Source organism: Lathamus discolor, chromosome 3 (genome assembly GCF_037157495.1).
Source record: "Lathamus discolor isolate bLatDis1 chromosome 3, bLatDis1.hap1, whole genome shotgun sequence".
NCBI classification, from domain to species: domain Eukaryota; kingdom Metazoa; phylum Chordata; class Aves; order Psittaciformes; family Psittacidae; genus Lathamus; species Lathamus discolor.
The window spans coordinates 63,324,894-63,341,984 of NC_088886.1; the positions used below are offsets into that span (position 1 = coordinate 63,324,894).

Here is a 17,091-nt window from a genome sequence, read left to right on the forward strand (position 1 = left end):
AGGACTCGCAGCAGGAGCACATCCCCCTGCCCCACTGGCTTTGCACTATGTTGACTGAGTCATAGAATCACAGAATCCCAGACTGGTTTGGGCTGGAAGGGACCTTAAAGCTCATCCAGTTCCAGCCCCCTGCCACAGGCAGGGACACCTCACACTAGAGCAGGGTGCTCCAAGCCCCTGTGTCCAACCTGGCCTTGAACACTGCCAGGGATGGGGCAGCCACAGCTTCTCTGGGCACCCTGTGCCAGCGCCTCAGCACCCTCACAGGGAAGAGCTTCTGCCTTAGATCTCACCTGAACTGCCCCTGTTTCAGTGTGAACCCATCACCCCTTGTCCTGTCGCTGCAGACCCTGATGAAGAGTCCCTCTCCAGCATCCTTGTAGCCCCCTTCAGATACTGGAAGCTGCTCTGAGGTCTCCACGCAGCTTCTCTTCTCCAGTTGGTGTCAGTGAGGATGACACAGAGGTACCCTGCAGGCAGGCCATGACTGAACATTTGACTACAGAGGAGCTATTTAAGCTTGTCTGCACCTACCAAAAAAACCCCAGAAGTTAGGCCAGATGCTAACAGTGCAGCTGCACCTCAGTGCATGCTGATTCATCCAAGAAACAAGACTCTCAGCTCTGTTCTGGCTACTGCAGCTCCATGGCTAGTGGTAGTCAGGCTTAGCCATGCAGTCACAGCTCTCCCTAGCGCAAAACACTCTACAAAACCAGAATCTCTCTTAAATACATAACAGCTCCTATTTAAGTATTTTCAAACATTCCTGTATAGTTCTTTAATTATAGGGACAACAATTCCCACCCCAATTAATCATTTTATCTGAGAGGAAATCACAAGAGAATACACTTCAGGCCAGAAGAGGGCTGACACCACCAGCATCTACTTGCCATGCAAGTAAATGTGCACTGGGAACACTGAGGTGTGGACACTGTGAGGCATAGCCCAAGATCTAACAAGTAATACACTGTAGGTCCCTGGAATAAATTAAAGGGTAAGTGTTTTTCTACCCTTTTGGTAATACAGATGCCGACCAAAACCATTTTCTTTCTACTATATTGCCAAAAACAACGCAAATGCTTGCTTAACACTAATTAAAAGAATCAGTGGGGTTGGAAAATACCTTTAAGGTCATCAAGTCCAACCCTTATCCCAGCATTGCCAAGGCTACCACTAAGCCATGGCACTGAGGCCTCATCTCCACGGTGTGTGCATACTTGCAGGGATGGTGACTCCAGCACTGCCCTGGGCAGCCTGTTCCAATGCCTGATCAAAGAACCTGATGAAGAACCGTCACTGCTCCCAGACCTGCTGCTTTAAGCAGTATGGAAACCACAGGTTGGACAATAAATGTTTCTTGAGGCTTAGAGGCACTTCAGTAGGCAAAATAGCAGTAATAAAAGTATTAGTAGTATTAAACAGCACCATTAAACACTACTACTGAATAGTAGTAATAAAGTAAATAGTAATAATGATAATTCGTAGTAACAGTGATTATTAAATATTAGAGTAATAGTAATCGCTACTTATAAAGTACACTAATAGTCAAAATATTGAATATTAATAACAAATAGCAAAAAAATAGTAGTGTTGCTTAAAAATAAGTCACAAAACCTTATAGTTTTAAAAGATTATTGTATTGTGATGGTGTCAGACAGTAAATCAATGTCTCCTTAAGTGTTCTGGTGAGAATCGCATTATAACACTTCTTCAGGCTTTTGAGAACTACAGGAAGTGTCTGAAAAGAAACAAGTGCAGATATATTTGACATAGCATTTGTAAAGACAGACTGGTTAGTGACTGTACATGAAACAGAAGTCACTGTAGGAAATGCAGTTTCATGCATACATGTGGAATGCGGTACTCTTAATAATGGAGACTAAATTCATGACTTACAAATAAAACAGCATGGGCTTAAAGAGCTTGAGCTATAACAGCTGACTTCTTTGCCAAAGCTATAACACACCGTTTCTCTGTATGTCCCAGACTTTTGTTATGGTCTGAAATCACAGAATCCCAGACTGGTTTGGGTTGGAAAGGACCTTAAGATCATCCAGTCCCAACCCCCTGCCATAGACAGGGACACCTTCCACTAGAGCAGGTTGCTCCAAACCCCTGTGTCCAACCTGGCCTTGAACACTGCCAGGGATGGGGCAGCCACAGCTTCTCTGGGCACCCTGTGCCAGTGCCTCAGCACCTTCTCAGGGAAGAGCTTCTGCCTTATATGAAGGAAAGTGGTGGGAACTACCTTCTAACTAAACCATCCAAAGCCCTGGAACGTAAAAATCACATCTCAATAATCTCCAGAAAGCTCTGACTCATGGCAAACATCCTTCATCAGCTCTCAGCTTCTTTGGTTGGTCAGTTTTAATTTTTGTTTAATGAAATAAGACATTTTTCAAAGTGTATAAGCTGATGAAGCCAAGGTATTCATAAGCCTGATACGCGATATTGTATATATAGTGTGTATATATTATGTATATCCATATTGTATATATATTATGTATATTCATATTGTTTATATATTGTGTATAAAATATGTATATCCATATTATATATATTGCATATATATTATGTATAACCATATTGTATAGATATTGTATATAGCACACATCCATATTATAGTATATATATTACATATATCCATATTTATATCTATTGTATATATTACCTATATCCATATTATATATATTGTATATGTATCATGTATATCCATATTGTATATACATATACATATATGCATATTATATACACACTCATGGATTATATACATACTTATATGCATATATACACACATATATACAATATAAACACATACAATATGCATATATATACATACACATATATGCGCATATATATATTATGTACCCATATACACACACATATATTATGTATATCCATATTGGTTTTATCCATCCATCCATACATATATATATGTGTGTGTGTGTGTATATATATATATTTCCTGCTTGTTAATAGCAGTAAAGAGCAAGTTTCAGGCACATTTTCAAGCCCTGCGTTTTGAAAAGTAACAAAGTGGAACCCACAGAGTGAACTCCCAATTCTGCAGTGCAATTTTCCCCACCTCACAGTCTGCAGGCGAGCAGCTGTTGGGCACTGAGAGGTCCGAGGCTGCACCCACTGCATGCCACCTTTGGAGTCTTTGTGGTGAGCCATCTGCCACAGTGGTTCTCAGAATCTCTTTTGCCATCAACATCAGACATCTCCTGCAGTTTGCTAAAAAGCTCGATTTTGACAGTTATCCAATTCTTTAAATCAAAACACTAAATGGTTCAGAAGGAAGAACAGGATCCCTCTCTCTTGAAGTGACAGGAAAGTGGGGTTTGTTTTCCCCGTCTCCTTTCTGAAATACATTCGGGGATTGGTACATGTGAAGACAGAAGTGATGTGTTTACCATACACAGAACAGACCTGAAGCATCATTCAGTCACCATAACACATGCAAGAAGAGTATGAAAAAGCTAACCTTCACCAAACGCATGTAAGATTTTGTCTAAAGCACACTTTAGTAGATCAACAGAAGTAGTAACTATAATGCAGTTTGCAAAACCATGACTATAATTTGGGATGGTTTTTTGCTGTTTGGCTATACTGCTATGTTGCTAACAATGCTTTTGGTCTGGATCTGCATGTTGTTTATATACACTCCAGGGCACAATTCAGTCCCCTTATGTAAAGTAACTGTGAATATACACAACTGTCAACTGGAATCACCGAAAAATTCAATCTCCTTTTCCATCTGCCAGCAATGAACAACATCAATGCACAAGTTTAGGTCACAGTTGCTAGTTTAACTGTTTAACCAGTTTTACATAGTTAGCTAATACACCTAGGTGACTAAAAGGGCATTCAAAGGAAAACAATCTAAACTTATCTTGATCCCCTCCCCTATAATATTCAAAGAGAAAAGGCTGTCTACATCACTACATCAAAACCAAATTACAATTCATAGCTTAGAAATAAGAACTCCTACACAACATTTGAAACAACACATATGCAACAGCCAGCTGAAATAAACTCACAGGTATAATTCAGTATCAAAACTTCTGCTCAAGGTACTTTGAAGTTGATATTCAATACAAAAGCCCATATCACAATCAAGCTGGAAACAAGACACTCTATAGTTCTGTTGACTTATACTTTAAAAATACATCTATATTACGTTCTGAAGTGTAAAGGATGAACATTATCACTAGTTCCACAAGATCTTCAGTGTGAGCTATGTCTGTGACTCTAAACAATAGACTTTGTCATATATGATATCACAGAATCAACCAGGTTGGAAAAGACCTTTAGGCTCATCCAGTCCAACCGTTCCCCAGCACTGAGGCCTCATCTCCATGGTGTGTGCACACTTGCAGGGACGGTGACTCCAGCCCTGCCCTGGGCAGCCTGTTCCAATGCCTGAGCACCCTCTGGGGAGGGAATTGTTCCTCAGCTCCATCCAAACATCCCCTGGCGCAGCTTGAGGCCATTTCCTCTTGTCCCATCCCTTGTTCCTTGGGAGCAGAGCCCAGCCCCTCCTGGCTCCATCCTCCTGTCAGGCAGTTGTAGGGAGCAATAAGGTCCCCCCTGAGCCTTCTCTTCTCCAGACTGAATCCCCCAGGTCCCTCAGCCGTTCCCCATCACACTTGAAATAAGAAGAGCTTTAATTCCCCATGTATATTGACATGGACAGTGGGATTGAGTGCGCCCTCAGCAAGTTTGCTGATGGCACCAAGCTGTGTGGTCCGGTTGATACGCTGGAGAGAAGGAATGCCATCCAGAGGGACCTTGACACGCTTGTGAGGTGGGCTGTTGCCAACCTTATGAAGTTCAACCACGACAAGTGCAAGGTCCTACACCTGGGTCGGAGCAATCCCAGGCGCAGCTACAGGTTGGACAGAGAAGAGATTCAGAGCGGCCCTGCAGAGAAGGACTTGGGGGTGCTGGTCGATGAGAAAATGAACATGAGCCGGCTTCAGTGTGCGCTCGCAGCCCAGAAAGCCAACCGTATCCTGGGCTGCATCAAAAGGAGCGTGACCAGCAGGTCGAAGGAGGTGATCCTGCCCCTCTACTCTGCTCTTGTGAGACCTCACCTGGAGCATTGTGTGCAGTTCTGGTGTCCTCAACATAAAAAGGACATGGAACTGCTGGAACAAGTCCAGAGGAGGCCACGAGGATGATCAGGGGACTGGAGCACCTCCCGTATGAAGATAGGCTGAGAAAGTTGGGGCTGTTCAGCCTGGAGAAGAGAAGGCTGCGTGGGGACCTAATAGCAGCCTTCCAGTACCTGAAGGGGGCCTATAGGGATGCTGGGGATGGACTCTTCGTCAGGGACTGTAGTGACAGGACAAGGGGTAACGGGTTAAAACTTAAACAGGGGAAGTTTAGATTGGATATAAGGAGGAAATTATTTCCTGTTAGGGTGGTGAGGCACTGGAATCGGTTGCCCAGGGAGGTTGTGAGTGCTCCATCCTTGGCAGTGTTCAAGGCCAGGTTGGATGAAGCCTTGTGTGGGATGGGTTAGTGTGAGGTGTCCCTGCCCACGGCAGGGGGGTTGGAACTTGATGATCTTGAGGTCCTTTCCAACCCTAACTATTCTATGATTCTATGATTCTATATGATACAGGACAACAACAAACATTCTAATAACTCTCATAGAAATTATTACATGAACGTCACAGGTTCTTATACATGCTGCGTGTTAGAGCTCTGCACAGTGTTTGCCTGTAGATAGGAATTACTCCATCGTGGCAAGATCTAAGCAGTGTATCCCAGGCATTGCTGGGCCGCCCCCAGAGGATGGCTAATGGGTGACTCAGGAGTTAAACAGCCAACAAAGAGCAGGGTAAAACTGCACGAACACAGAGCCTTGCTAATGCCACTTAACAGCTTCTAGCACCTAAAGAGCTTGTTCAGCCACAGCAATCCATAGACAGGGTTGCCTTGCACTCTGAAGATACATGGCCAATATTTGGTCAATGCAAGTGATGCTGACAAACAGAAACCCCCTCTTCATGCTCTGCCACACATTGTGGTATTAGAACTGCACAGGCTTCTTAATAAGACAAAGCAAGATTTTGCTCTTTCCATGAATTCTGTCCACTTTCTCTGGCTTGTTGGGAAAGTTTCTTATGAGCAGCCCCAAAATGCCTGATCACCACAGCTCAATACACACAGAGCTGCAGTGAAGCTGTTAAAATGCAATTCTTCACATGCAGACTATGATTATGGGCATAAAATGTCATCCCATGTGTTAGTGGCTTAGCATACAGCACATCTACAGCCCCTGCAATACACAGGTTAAACCTTGCTTGACTCCAGCTCCTTCACAGAGCATCCTCAGCTAAATGCTTTCATATACATCAATTAAAATCCAGGAGTAGGCTGGGCATGCCAGGGAAGCCATGTGGAGAGCAATTTAACCCACCCCATTCCATAAACAATCTGTTTGCTCTGTTATGCACACTAAGGATGAAATTGAAATTCTGGTTTCCAAATAGCACTCACACCAAAGTTAGACTCATTTCTATTAGCCACATAGGTCTTTACTATGGAAGTACTACTAAAAGTTCTCAAGTGCTTCTAATATTCTACATCCCAAACTCCACAGTTTTGTGGGTGGTTATTTTTGTTAAATACATAGGAAGGAATCGCTTGTTTCTCCCCTAAAAACCTGCCCCAAGCAGTATTCAAATGGTTGCACTCAGTAGAAATGTAAAGATAGAAGAAGGTGGAAGATAAATTCAAACTTCCTCCCTCGGTCTCAAATAAGCACACTGATTCCAAGGCTTGTGGATACTTTGGATCACTGGAATCCCCTCCAAAGGCTTCATCTCCCCAGAACATGAGGGAATGGCATCCTAGGGTGTATTAGAAAGGGTGTGGTTAGTAGGTCAAGAGAGGTTCTCCTCCCCCTCTACTCAGCCTTGGTGAGGCCGCATCTGGAATATTGCGTCCAGTTCTGGGCCCCTCTGTTCAAGAAGGACAGGGAATTGCTTGAAGGAGTCCAGCGCAGAGCCACAAAGATGATTAAGGGAGTGGAACATCTCCCTTATGAGGAGAGGCTGAGGGAGCTGGGTCTCTTTAGCTTGGAGAAGAGGAGACTGAGGGGTGACCTCATCAATGTTTACAAGTATGTAAAGGGTAGGTGTCAGGATGATGGAGCTAGGCTTTTTACAGTGATATCCAGTGATAGGACAAGGGGCAATGGGTGTAAACTTGAGCATAGGAAGTTCCACGTTAACATCAGGAAGAACTTCTTTACTGTAAGAGTGACAGAGCACTGGAACAGGTTGCCCAGGGGGGTTGTGGAGTCTCCTACACTGGAGATATTCAAGGCCCGCCTGGACAAGTTCCTGTGTGATGTACTGTAGGTTACCCTGCTCTTGCAGGGGGGTTGGACTAGATGATCTTTTGAGGTCCCTTCCAACCCTTGGGATTCTGTGATTCTGTGTGAGTTCTTTGAATAGATGATCTTTGAGACCTGAATCAGGAATCCAGAAGCAATCATCTTTACTCCTCCTCATTCACCCTCCCTTTAACATTACTCAAGATTGGTCCCATCTCCCAGGACAGCTTAGAAACAATACAGGAAAGCAGGAATAGTTTTAACATGTTAAAACATTAACGTTCAATCAACATTAACATGAACATTTTCTATTGTTCTCATTTTCCTTGTATTTCACACCTGCATTTCCCTAACTCTGTGCTCCATGTTGTGGCTTTTTAAACTGGGAAAACCAAGTTGCCCGACTGAGAACCAGAATATGACCCCCTGTTTGTCAGATCTCAGGCCACAGTCCTAACAAGTTGGTTACGCTGTGGGTTTTGCTGCAGACTTGTTTTGTTCCCATGTTTTTAAATCCTTAACTTTGACTCTGTAAATACTAATGAACAGTTGTGAGCCACAGAAACTGTCAAATCCATCTGAGAGTCTAGACCATATTAAAAGAAGCTTGATTATTACTAACCCCAGCTTATACAGTTGTCAAGACAACCGTGAATATCATCATTAACAGAAACTGTCTCTATCAAACTGGAAATCACAGTTGAAGCCTCATGCTCATGTTCACATTATCCAAAACCATATGCAAGTATGTGAATGCAAAACAAAATTCCAAACGAACTCTGGTGTCTTTTCATACTGATCCAAACAGACAAGCAAACTTTCTATCTCCTTTCCCACTTCGAAGTACAAAGAAATATGCTTACATCCTCTATTAACAAGAAGTCTATATAAAAATACTCGGCTTTAGTTTTCAATTGCAAAGCTTTCACACATGCTAACTAGCAGCCTTGCAGTGTCTGACGGGGCTACAGGGATGCTGGAGAGGGACTCTTCATCAGGGACTGTACCAATAGGACAAGGGGTGATGGGTTCACACTGAAACAGGGCACAGCTTCTCTGGGCACCCTGTGCCAGTGCCTCAGCACCCTCACAGGGAAGAGCTTCTGCCTTAGATCTAACCTGAACTTCCCCTGTTTCAGTTTGAACCCATCACCCCTTGTCCTGTCGCTGCAGACCCTGATGAAGAGTCCCTCTCCAGCATCCTTGAAGCCCCCTTCAGACACTGGAAGCTGCTCTGAGGTCTCCATGCAGCTTCTCTTCTCCAGGCTGAACAGCCCCAGTGTTCTCAGCCTGTGACTCCTCAAGGCTCCCTCACCCTACTTTCCTAGAGGAATGGTTACTGCTGCAGTCCACATTCTCGTTTTCCACTTATGAGAAGAGTACCAAGGTCAGCACACGGTTAGCAAAGGCACTTCCTCCTCCTCAAATACTTATCTCCTTATAGCAGCCAAACCAGTCTAAAAGCTCCTTCAGATCCCTAGATGAAGCTTTCCTGAAGATCAGGATCCAGATCTTTTACAGTGATTATACTTTAAGAACAAATTAAGCCCTGTTTAACAAAAGCCTAATGCTTTTACTTCCGCAACCTGACATCACAGGTACATATCTATGCAATTTTTCTGCCAAATTACTACCTCAAATGCCCAAATTACTGTATACACATTTGAGGCATGTAAAGCAATAGATGGTCCATTTATAAACCCCAATTCCAAAAACGTATCTATTTTTATTGTTTACTTAAGCATTGCAGTTGCATCAAAATATAATACTAAATAAACCATTTGGAATACATTAACAAAATAAGCAAAACATTAACTGAATTAAATGCTTTATGATTTGATGTGCAATCAGAAGTAAACCAGCTTCTTACAACACCACTCTTTATACGCTCAGTAATGGCAAACTACTATCAGCTCATGATCTCATTCAAGGCCTAAAATTATACAGAAAGTGGAACTAGGGAAAGTTTTTGGGCTTTACGATCATTTCAAAACCCCTCAGTAATTTTCCTGTGCATACATCTATATACATAAAAGTTGGCTTTCATGTAATCCTTAATTTGAATACCATCCTCTTTCTGAAGAGCTGGGAAAAGAACAAGACTCTTCCTGGATATTAGTGTTTATGCAGAGCACAGTGATATTCCTAGTGTAGAAATGTACTGAAACCTATATTCATTTGACCGTTTCTCTCAAAAGGGAAGGTCTCATTCCAAACAGGAACACTGGGGGAACACACTGATTGTCTCTCTCCTCTGGCAGAGCAGCAGTAGCACTCTGGGAAATCAGAGAGGATTTGGGCACACTGCCCACTCAACTTAAGGCTCATCTGAGATCCACATATATCCATTTAGCTATCCAACGAGGACTTTGTTGTTGTCCTCCCTCTCAGGGCCACATGATTTTAGTGCTTTTGTGCAATGTGCAACCCTTTTCACATGCTTCCCTTACCAAAAGGAGGAGGAAAGCACCTAACAATCCTGAGGCCAGCAAATCTATGTCCTCCCTCGTCTGGTCCGATGTCCACTATAGTTACGGAAAAAGCAAAGCGAATTTGAATCTGTCAAAATGTACCATTCAAATTCCATACGCTACAAATAATCTTGGCATCCAAAAAAGCAGAAAAATGCAGCTACCAAGAATGTGGGTGACTATGGAGCAGTTGAAAGAACTCTACAGCCTAAAATAACAAGTGTCTTCTACACACATGTAAAAAAATACATAGCAACTACCTGCATATACTTCTCTAAATTCGCATTTCGTACTGTTGATGTGTTAGGCAAAGACATAATACTAGATTAAGTCTGCAGCGCGCTTTAAAGTCAGGGACTTCTTTACCTCCACAAAAACAACTAAGAAAAAGAAGCAATCATATAATATTGACTGCAATTAAGAGAATCCCAGCACTGCACAATACCTGTCTCACTTTACAATCAATAACTATTCCTCAGAATGGCTTGTACACCAGCTGAAATAGCCAGGGTACGAATTTATGAGCTAATAAAGTGCTTTTTATTGTATGCACAGCATAGAATCATGAGACTCCTCTACACAGTCCTTGTAACAGAACCATGACCTTTGAAATGCCAAAGCTTCCTTTGCTAGCGAGTGTTTATCACCAAAGAGCTGTCAGCTCCCAATTTTGTCAAGATTAACTCTGCTGAGTCATGTATCACAACACACCACAAACCTCCCTGCGTTACAGGAGAGCAGCAACTTGAAAAGCCCTTTGTTGAGAACACTAGAAGTAGCTTCATAGACCAAGAGTCCTCCTCATCTCTGTTTTATATCACGTAATGTGAAATCACGGATGCTGATGAAGGACCATATAGGGGAAAAGCCATAAATGTATGAAGCAAAGCAAGCAAAAAGCAAGAAATCACAATTAGAAAGTTGAATGCCATTTGAGTTACCTGCAACACCAGGAGCTGAAATGTTCAGAAATGAAAGAATATTATTTGAGGGTAATAAGAAAGGCTTCAAAAGAGGCAGGTTGCATTGCAACTCACAGGATCTTTACAAACACTTATTCACAGCAGTGAAACGTGAGACGAGAGCACTACTAACATAAAGTCAGTGTCACGCACATCAAGTCATTCACACCCAGACGTAAATTTTATAGGGATTCTAAACACAATTAAAGCAAAGCGGGGGGGGGGGGGGGGGAAGGAAGATGAGTATTTCAAGATCCTCAGTTTTCTGTTGTTGTTTTGGCTTTTTACTGCGCTGAATCTAAGTAAGTCCAAGTAATTACTCTGACACCAGGCATGTGAAATGAAGCACTATGTTGGCATCATTACATTTTACTATCCAACTTTCAAAACCTTCACAAGTCCAGGTTACTATCACTTCCTCATCCACAGAGAATTAACATCTTCCTGATTATTACTTCAGAAAATCCACGTACTGTAGCCAGCAAGTTTCTTTGGAGTCCTATATGCAGGTACTCTGCAAATAAGGGTGACCAAAGATTCATGTCCTGACTAATTTTAACCACATCTACTAAGGCTGAAGTGCAATGAGATAAGAATATTAAGCAAAAAATACATCTCTACAATATATAAAGAGCCAGAGAAATGTTAACGTTCCATTAGCACAACCAAAATCATGCCAACCTGGTGTTAAAATCAGAGCACACAGGAACTACATATATAAAAATCAAATCCAATCTGAAGGCAAACACAAGCTTGTTCAAACAGCATTGCACAATTGCTTTAGCACTTACAGAATTTAGATGAACAATATTTTCATTCACTAAATATAAAGCAAGGCACCCCTTAAGCATTTTAAATAACAAATTAAACATTTACATTTTTTACTGTGCAGTCAGGCTTAACATTTATGCAGCTTCAAAAACCAAAGTACAGCCTCAAGGGAAGCCTCTCCACTGACAAATTAATACCTTAGAGAATAGAGCTGAATGGTGGCAATGAACTCATTTGTTCCCCCAATAATGAAGAATGACTCTTTCTTTACCACATCTGTGACTGTTGCTATGGTGACCCAGACTTACCTCACTGCTTCTCGAAGTGCTCCGCGCTCACTAAGAGTCGTGTGCTTGATGTCATCAAAATTGTTCTCCAGTTGCTCACACTTCTGCAACAGACAGACATATTCACATGTATATTGTACATTTATTAACAGTATTCAACATCAGGCGGGCAACACTGGTTTACATCGCGGAGCCTCAAGCGATGCGTTCTGGTTTAATTGCACAGGAGTCATTAAAAAGACACTGAGAACTCAGAAACAAAGTAAACATGAATCTTATTGGATGGTTGTCATGGAAATCATTGTATCAATGTTCCAGGAAAAATGTATAGAATTTTTACTTGGTTTTAGCTTCCAGAAAGGAATTCGTTTTTCCTTTACCAATATATGAGGCTACAAAGCTGCTATATGCAGACAAGAACAGAAACCAAAATGTGTGATTTAGAATGAGAATGGAAGCTATCCATTCTGTCCCAATGAAACAAACCAATCATATTTAATTCCTATTTCATTTTCAAAGCCTAACAAACTGAAAAGATTACATATAGACCCCTCAACCACTCGAGGCTGAAATCCTGCCTCACCAGGATGTCTAAAAGGAATAAAAAGCCAACAATCTGGAGATTATCAATGAAGCCAAAACTTTCCTATCCTCTATTAACTGTTATTAACTGTGTGACTGGTTCCATCCTCCAGAGCGCTCACCTTTTTGGTTTTTCCTGCTTCCACAAAGGCAGTAAAAAGGATTCAGAAGATCCTGGGGGGGAGGCCAGAAATCTGTGCCTGTGCAAAGCAAGCATGAAACACCAGCAAAACAATTCTCTGATCAGTGGCATCAGCCAAAGGATTCTTATATTCTCCTGAGCTTCCTCAATACAAGAGACTTTTAGGTTACCCCTGCTCCCGGCAGAACCTATCTCCAATACCAAAACTTTCCTCTGGGAGGCATAATTTTGCCATATGGGTGCCAAAGAAGCACAAGTTGCAAGCGAAACAGTTAACTATTGCTAACAACCTTGAAGGCAGGGTTCTCAGGCTCTTTATGCAGGAGCTGTTAAGGAAGTATGTGCACTATTATTTGGTCCTATTGCTTTTCCAGTTTTTAATATCTGCCTTCATTTTCAAGCCCACATCTTAAAGATAGTTAGAATAAATACAATAAAAGTTACCTCTTGCTATTTCTTTGGTGTATTGATTCTTTATTTGTATAATTACATTCAATTTGAGGCTACAAAAGCACTACTGGGAAGGAAATAGATATTTGTAAATGACCTAACAGGATATTTGAGCTTGTCCAATTCTCATTTAAGCTACCATTATTTTTAAATAAGATTATAGGCTTTTTAATACAAAGTTTTAATGTTTTAACATTACATTTCTGAGCAGGGGAAAAGAACTAAGCTACACTTGGAACTCTGCAATGTCTTTTCTCCCTCATAAAAAAAGGATGCATGCCTGAAGTACGAGTAGTAAAATCTTAACCCACAGCTAAGCTGATATTTTCTCTCTGTTTCTATTACAATCAGCTGGCCTTTGTATGGCAAAACCCTACTCAAAAAGTCAAAGGGATTACATGAGAAAGACAGAGAAGCTCTAAAATGAAGTATTTCATTATTTAGATCAGCATACATTGACCCTCATCTCCAAACTCATCCACGCAGGTCAGTCATTTAAAATACACCCAAAGAAATCCAAATCAACAATACTAGCAGAAAGAATTCCTGATTCATCAGCAATTAAATACAAGTATTTGTGTAAGCATAAATGAAACTTAACACCCTGAAGGAAAACAGAAGAAAACCCCACTATTTAGAACATTGCCTCAAGTGTGGAAAGAGGGAAGCCCATGGAGGAAGACCAGAGGAGGCCATGAGGATGATCAAGGGGCTGAAGCATCTCCTGTATGAAGACAGTTAGCTCCAACTCCCTGCCACGGGTAGGGACACCTCACACTAGAGCAGGTTGCTCCAAGCCCCTGTGTCCAACCTGGCCTTGAACACTGCCAGGGATGGGGCAGCCACAGCTTCTCTGGGCACCCTGTGCCAGCGCCTCAGCACCCTCACAGGGAAGAGCTTCTGCCTTAGATCTAACCTGAACTGCCCCTGTTTCAGTGTGAACCCATCACCCCTTGTCCTGTCACTCCAGTCCCTGATGAAGAGTCCCTCTCCAGCACCCTTGGAGCCCCCTTCAGACACTGGAAGCTGCTCTGAGGTCTCCATCAGCTTCTCTTCTCCAGGCTGAACAGCCCCAGTGTTCTCAGCCTGTCTCCACACAGGAGGTGCTCCAGCCTATGATCATCCTCGTGGCCTCCTCTGCACTTGTTCCAACAGCTCCATGTCCTGCTGTTGTTGAGGACACCAGCACTGCACACAGTGCTGCAAGTGGGGTCTCACGAGAGCAGAGCAGAGGGGCAGGATCCCCTCCTTCAACCTGCTGCTCACGTTTGAAATATCAAAAACAAATAAGCTACAGGTGTATAAATGCCTCTTCCTGGGTGTACAGCTTGCATGCTACATTTGTAGGTCATCTGAGAGGATATCAGTTTATAAGAAAGGCAACCAATGTGGAACTGTGACCATGACAATACTCCAAAAGTGTGTCTAGGAAATGATGAAACTTCGGTAGACTATGACCAGGGTGAGCTTTACACTCCTAAATATTAAATCAGTAGCAACAATTGAGCTCATTCTATTATCCCTGCTACGAACAGATGAACATGAACGCCTTGCACAGGGCAGTATGTTTTGGCCCAAAGTACTTCCCAGATTTAAGTATAAGGAGCAATTAAACTCCTGGGTGTTTCAGTTTGAACAGCAGCTAAAGTGGAAACAACAAAACACAAGCAGCCAGAAAAAAAAAATGGCTCTGGCAGCTTATTGCCAAGTGATTTTCAGTGGGTATAAAGTCTAGAAGTTTTACCCCTATGATTCAATGATTACACAGCGCTCTGTACATTATCCCTGTTGGCAGATTTATAGTGCTGCGTGATACTAAATATCACCTTTGAGAAGTTCAGGAGGAAAAATAAGTAGAGAGCTGTGATTAGGGACACAGTCATTATAAGGCAAAATAGCATCACATGTCAAAAACCCACAAAAGTCCAAATACTGTTTCTTAAAGGATTCAAACATAAATACTTCGAGGTCTTCAAGTGAATCTAAAAGCAAGACACTGAGGAAGAAATTTCATATAGAAATAAATGCCTTATTTATCATATGAGGTCTTAACTAAAACAACACAATTATTTAAAAAGGGAGATGTAGGCTTGATATCCACAAATATCTGTGGCATCACAGCATCCTGGTGGAACATATAATCCGAAATGAGAAAGACAAATGATAAATGGATGCAGATGAAGATCAATGAACAAACTGAAAAGCTTTTCCTCCCATAACCACAAAAATATGACTTTTTTCCTACTGCAATTTATTCCTGTAATGAAATAAACTGCAAGCTTAGGAAGCAAGGACTATGTGCTCCTAATGCCGTATTTTCAGTTACGGTAAGTGACAATATTAATAATACCATGACACAGACTCTGGAATAATATTCTAAGAGTCTGAGGAAAGTCAGCAACTACCAAGTCCAAAGTATTCTTTGACACTGGTTGAAGTAACAAGCTGGCTCACATAACTAGAGAATATATAGAAAGAATCACTAGTTTTAAGCAAAAACCTAGAATTCTGGCAAAAGGGAAGTTCTGCTTTTGAAAATACACCTCTAAACATTCATCAGCTTAGCTTTCTTGTATGTTTTGGTCATGGATGGGAAAGACCTCTTTGCATGACTCAGACATTTGAAAAGCTATTCTTGATATTCCTTCTTGCAGCACTGTTTGCAATTCTGGTGTCCTCAACATAAAAAAGACATGGAGCTGTTGGAGCAAGTGCAGAGGAAGACATGAGGATGAGTAGTGCCTGGAGCACCTCCCATATGGAGACAGGCTGAAAACACTGGGGCCTTTCAGCCTGGAGAAGAGAAGCTGATGGAGACCTCAGAGCAGCTTCCAGTGTCTGAAGGGGGCTACAAGGATGCTGGAGAGGGACTCTTCATCAGGGACTGTAGCGACAGGACAAGGGGTGATGGGTTCAAACTGAAACAGGGGAAGTTCAGGTTACATCTTAGGCAGAAGTTCTTCCCTGTGAGGGTGCTGAGGCGCTGGCACAGGGTGCCCAGAGAAGCTGTGGCTGCCCCATCCCTGGCAGTGTTCAAGGCCATGTTGGACACAGGGGCTTGGAGCAACCTGCTCTGGTGTGAGGTGTCCCTGCCCATGGCAGGGAGTTGGAACTGGATGATCTCAAGGTTCTTTCCAACCCAAACCAGTCTGCGATTCTACGATACTATTTGGCTTCTTGGGTCAAACGCAGAACTTTGCAGGACTAGCTCAGAAACCAAGAGCACTCCATTGCCTGGTATCACCAGTTACGTTGTCCCTAAATCCCCAAAGCATTGCTGCCTCTGCTCTGCCATGACAGGCCCAAGAGTCTGAGTATCAAGAAGACCATAACTGAAACTCACCCATCCTGCAATACAATACTGATGAAAGAAGTGACCCTGATTCCATAGAAATCAACCAGCCAGTCAAACGACAGTGGGATCACATTAAGCCATATCCTGCTACTTTAACTCTATCCCAGAATACTTCACAGAAGACTTTCCAAAGTGTTAGCATTACAGATCATCTTAACACACATGTTGAGATAGTCGAGAAATAAAATCTTTTGATCTGACACTAGAGTAAGACCTATTCTAAGGCAGCCTGCATCACTGCAGTAGATCTCTTATCCTATTTGATACACTGCCAAATCAAAAGCCTTACTTAAAATACTGACTCTCTTCTGTGAAAGAAGTTTGGGGGTAAGTAGGATTGCTGAATTCTTGGAATTCATGGCTTTTGCAGGGTTTTTAAGACATCTTAGAAAGCTTGAGTTTTTTCCCCATATATTTGTTAAAAAGAGAATCTCACATTTTTCTGTAAAATGTTCTCTGAGTACTAAACATCAGGGAAGTGCAGCAATGGACAGATGGAACAGCTCTCACCTGTTTGATTTGTATTTATTCAGGCTAAAATACATTTTTCTCCGGTTTTCTCCCTTAGAATCCATGAAAAAGGGCCCTACAGAGTACGCTGCGGTTTCATTTCTTCATGTTGCTGCAGCCACGTCTTTAAAAGTGCACAGTAAATTTATCTGCACCTACACTTTGGAGTGCTCAAAATGAGACAACCTGCTCCGAATTCTGAAGGAT

The 17,091-nt window shown here is 42.2% G+C and overlaps 1 protein-coding gene across 3 annotated transcripts in view; it reads right to left on the bottom strand.

Moving 5' to 3' along the window:
• The window catches only part of DPYD (dihydropyrimidine dehydrogenase), a 353,065-nt gene that overhangs the window by 290,741 nt on the left and 45,233 nt on the right, over nt 1-17,091 (bottom strand). For all 3 annotated transcript variants that reach the window (XM_065675625.1, XM_065675624.1, XM_065675626.1), the window contains one exon: nt 11,867-11,949. In XM_065675625.1, coding sequence (XP_065531697.1) covers nt 11,867-11,949 — 83 coding nt within the window. The remainder of the gene's footprint in view (nt 1-11,866; nt 11,950-17,091) is intronic.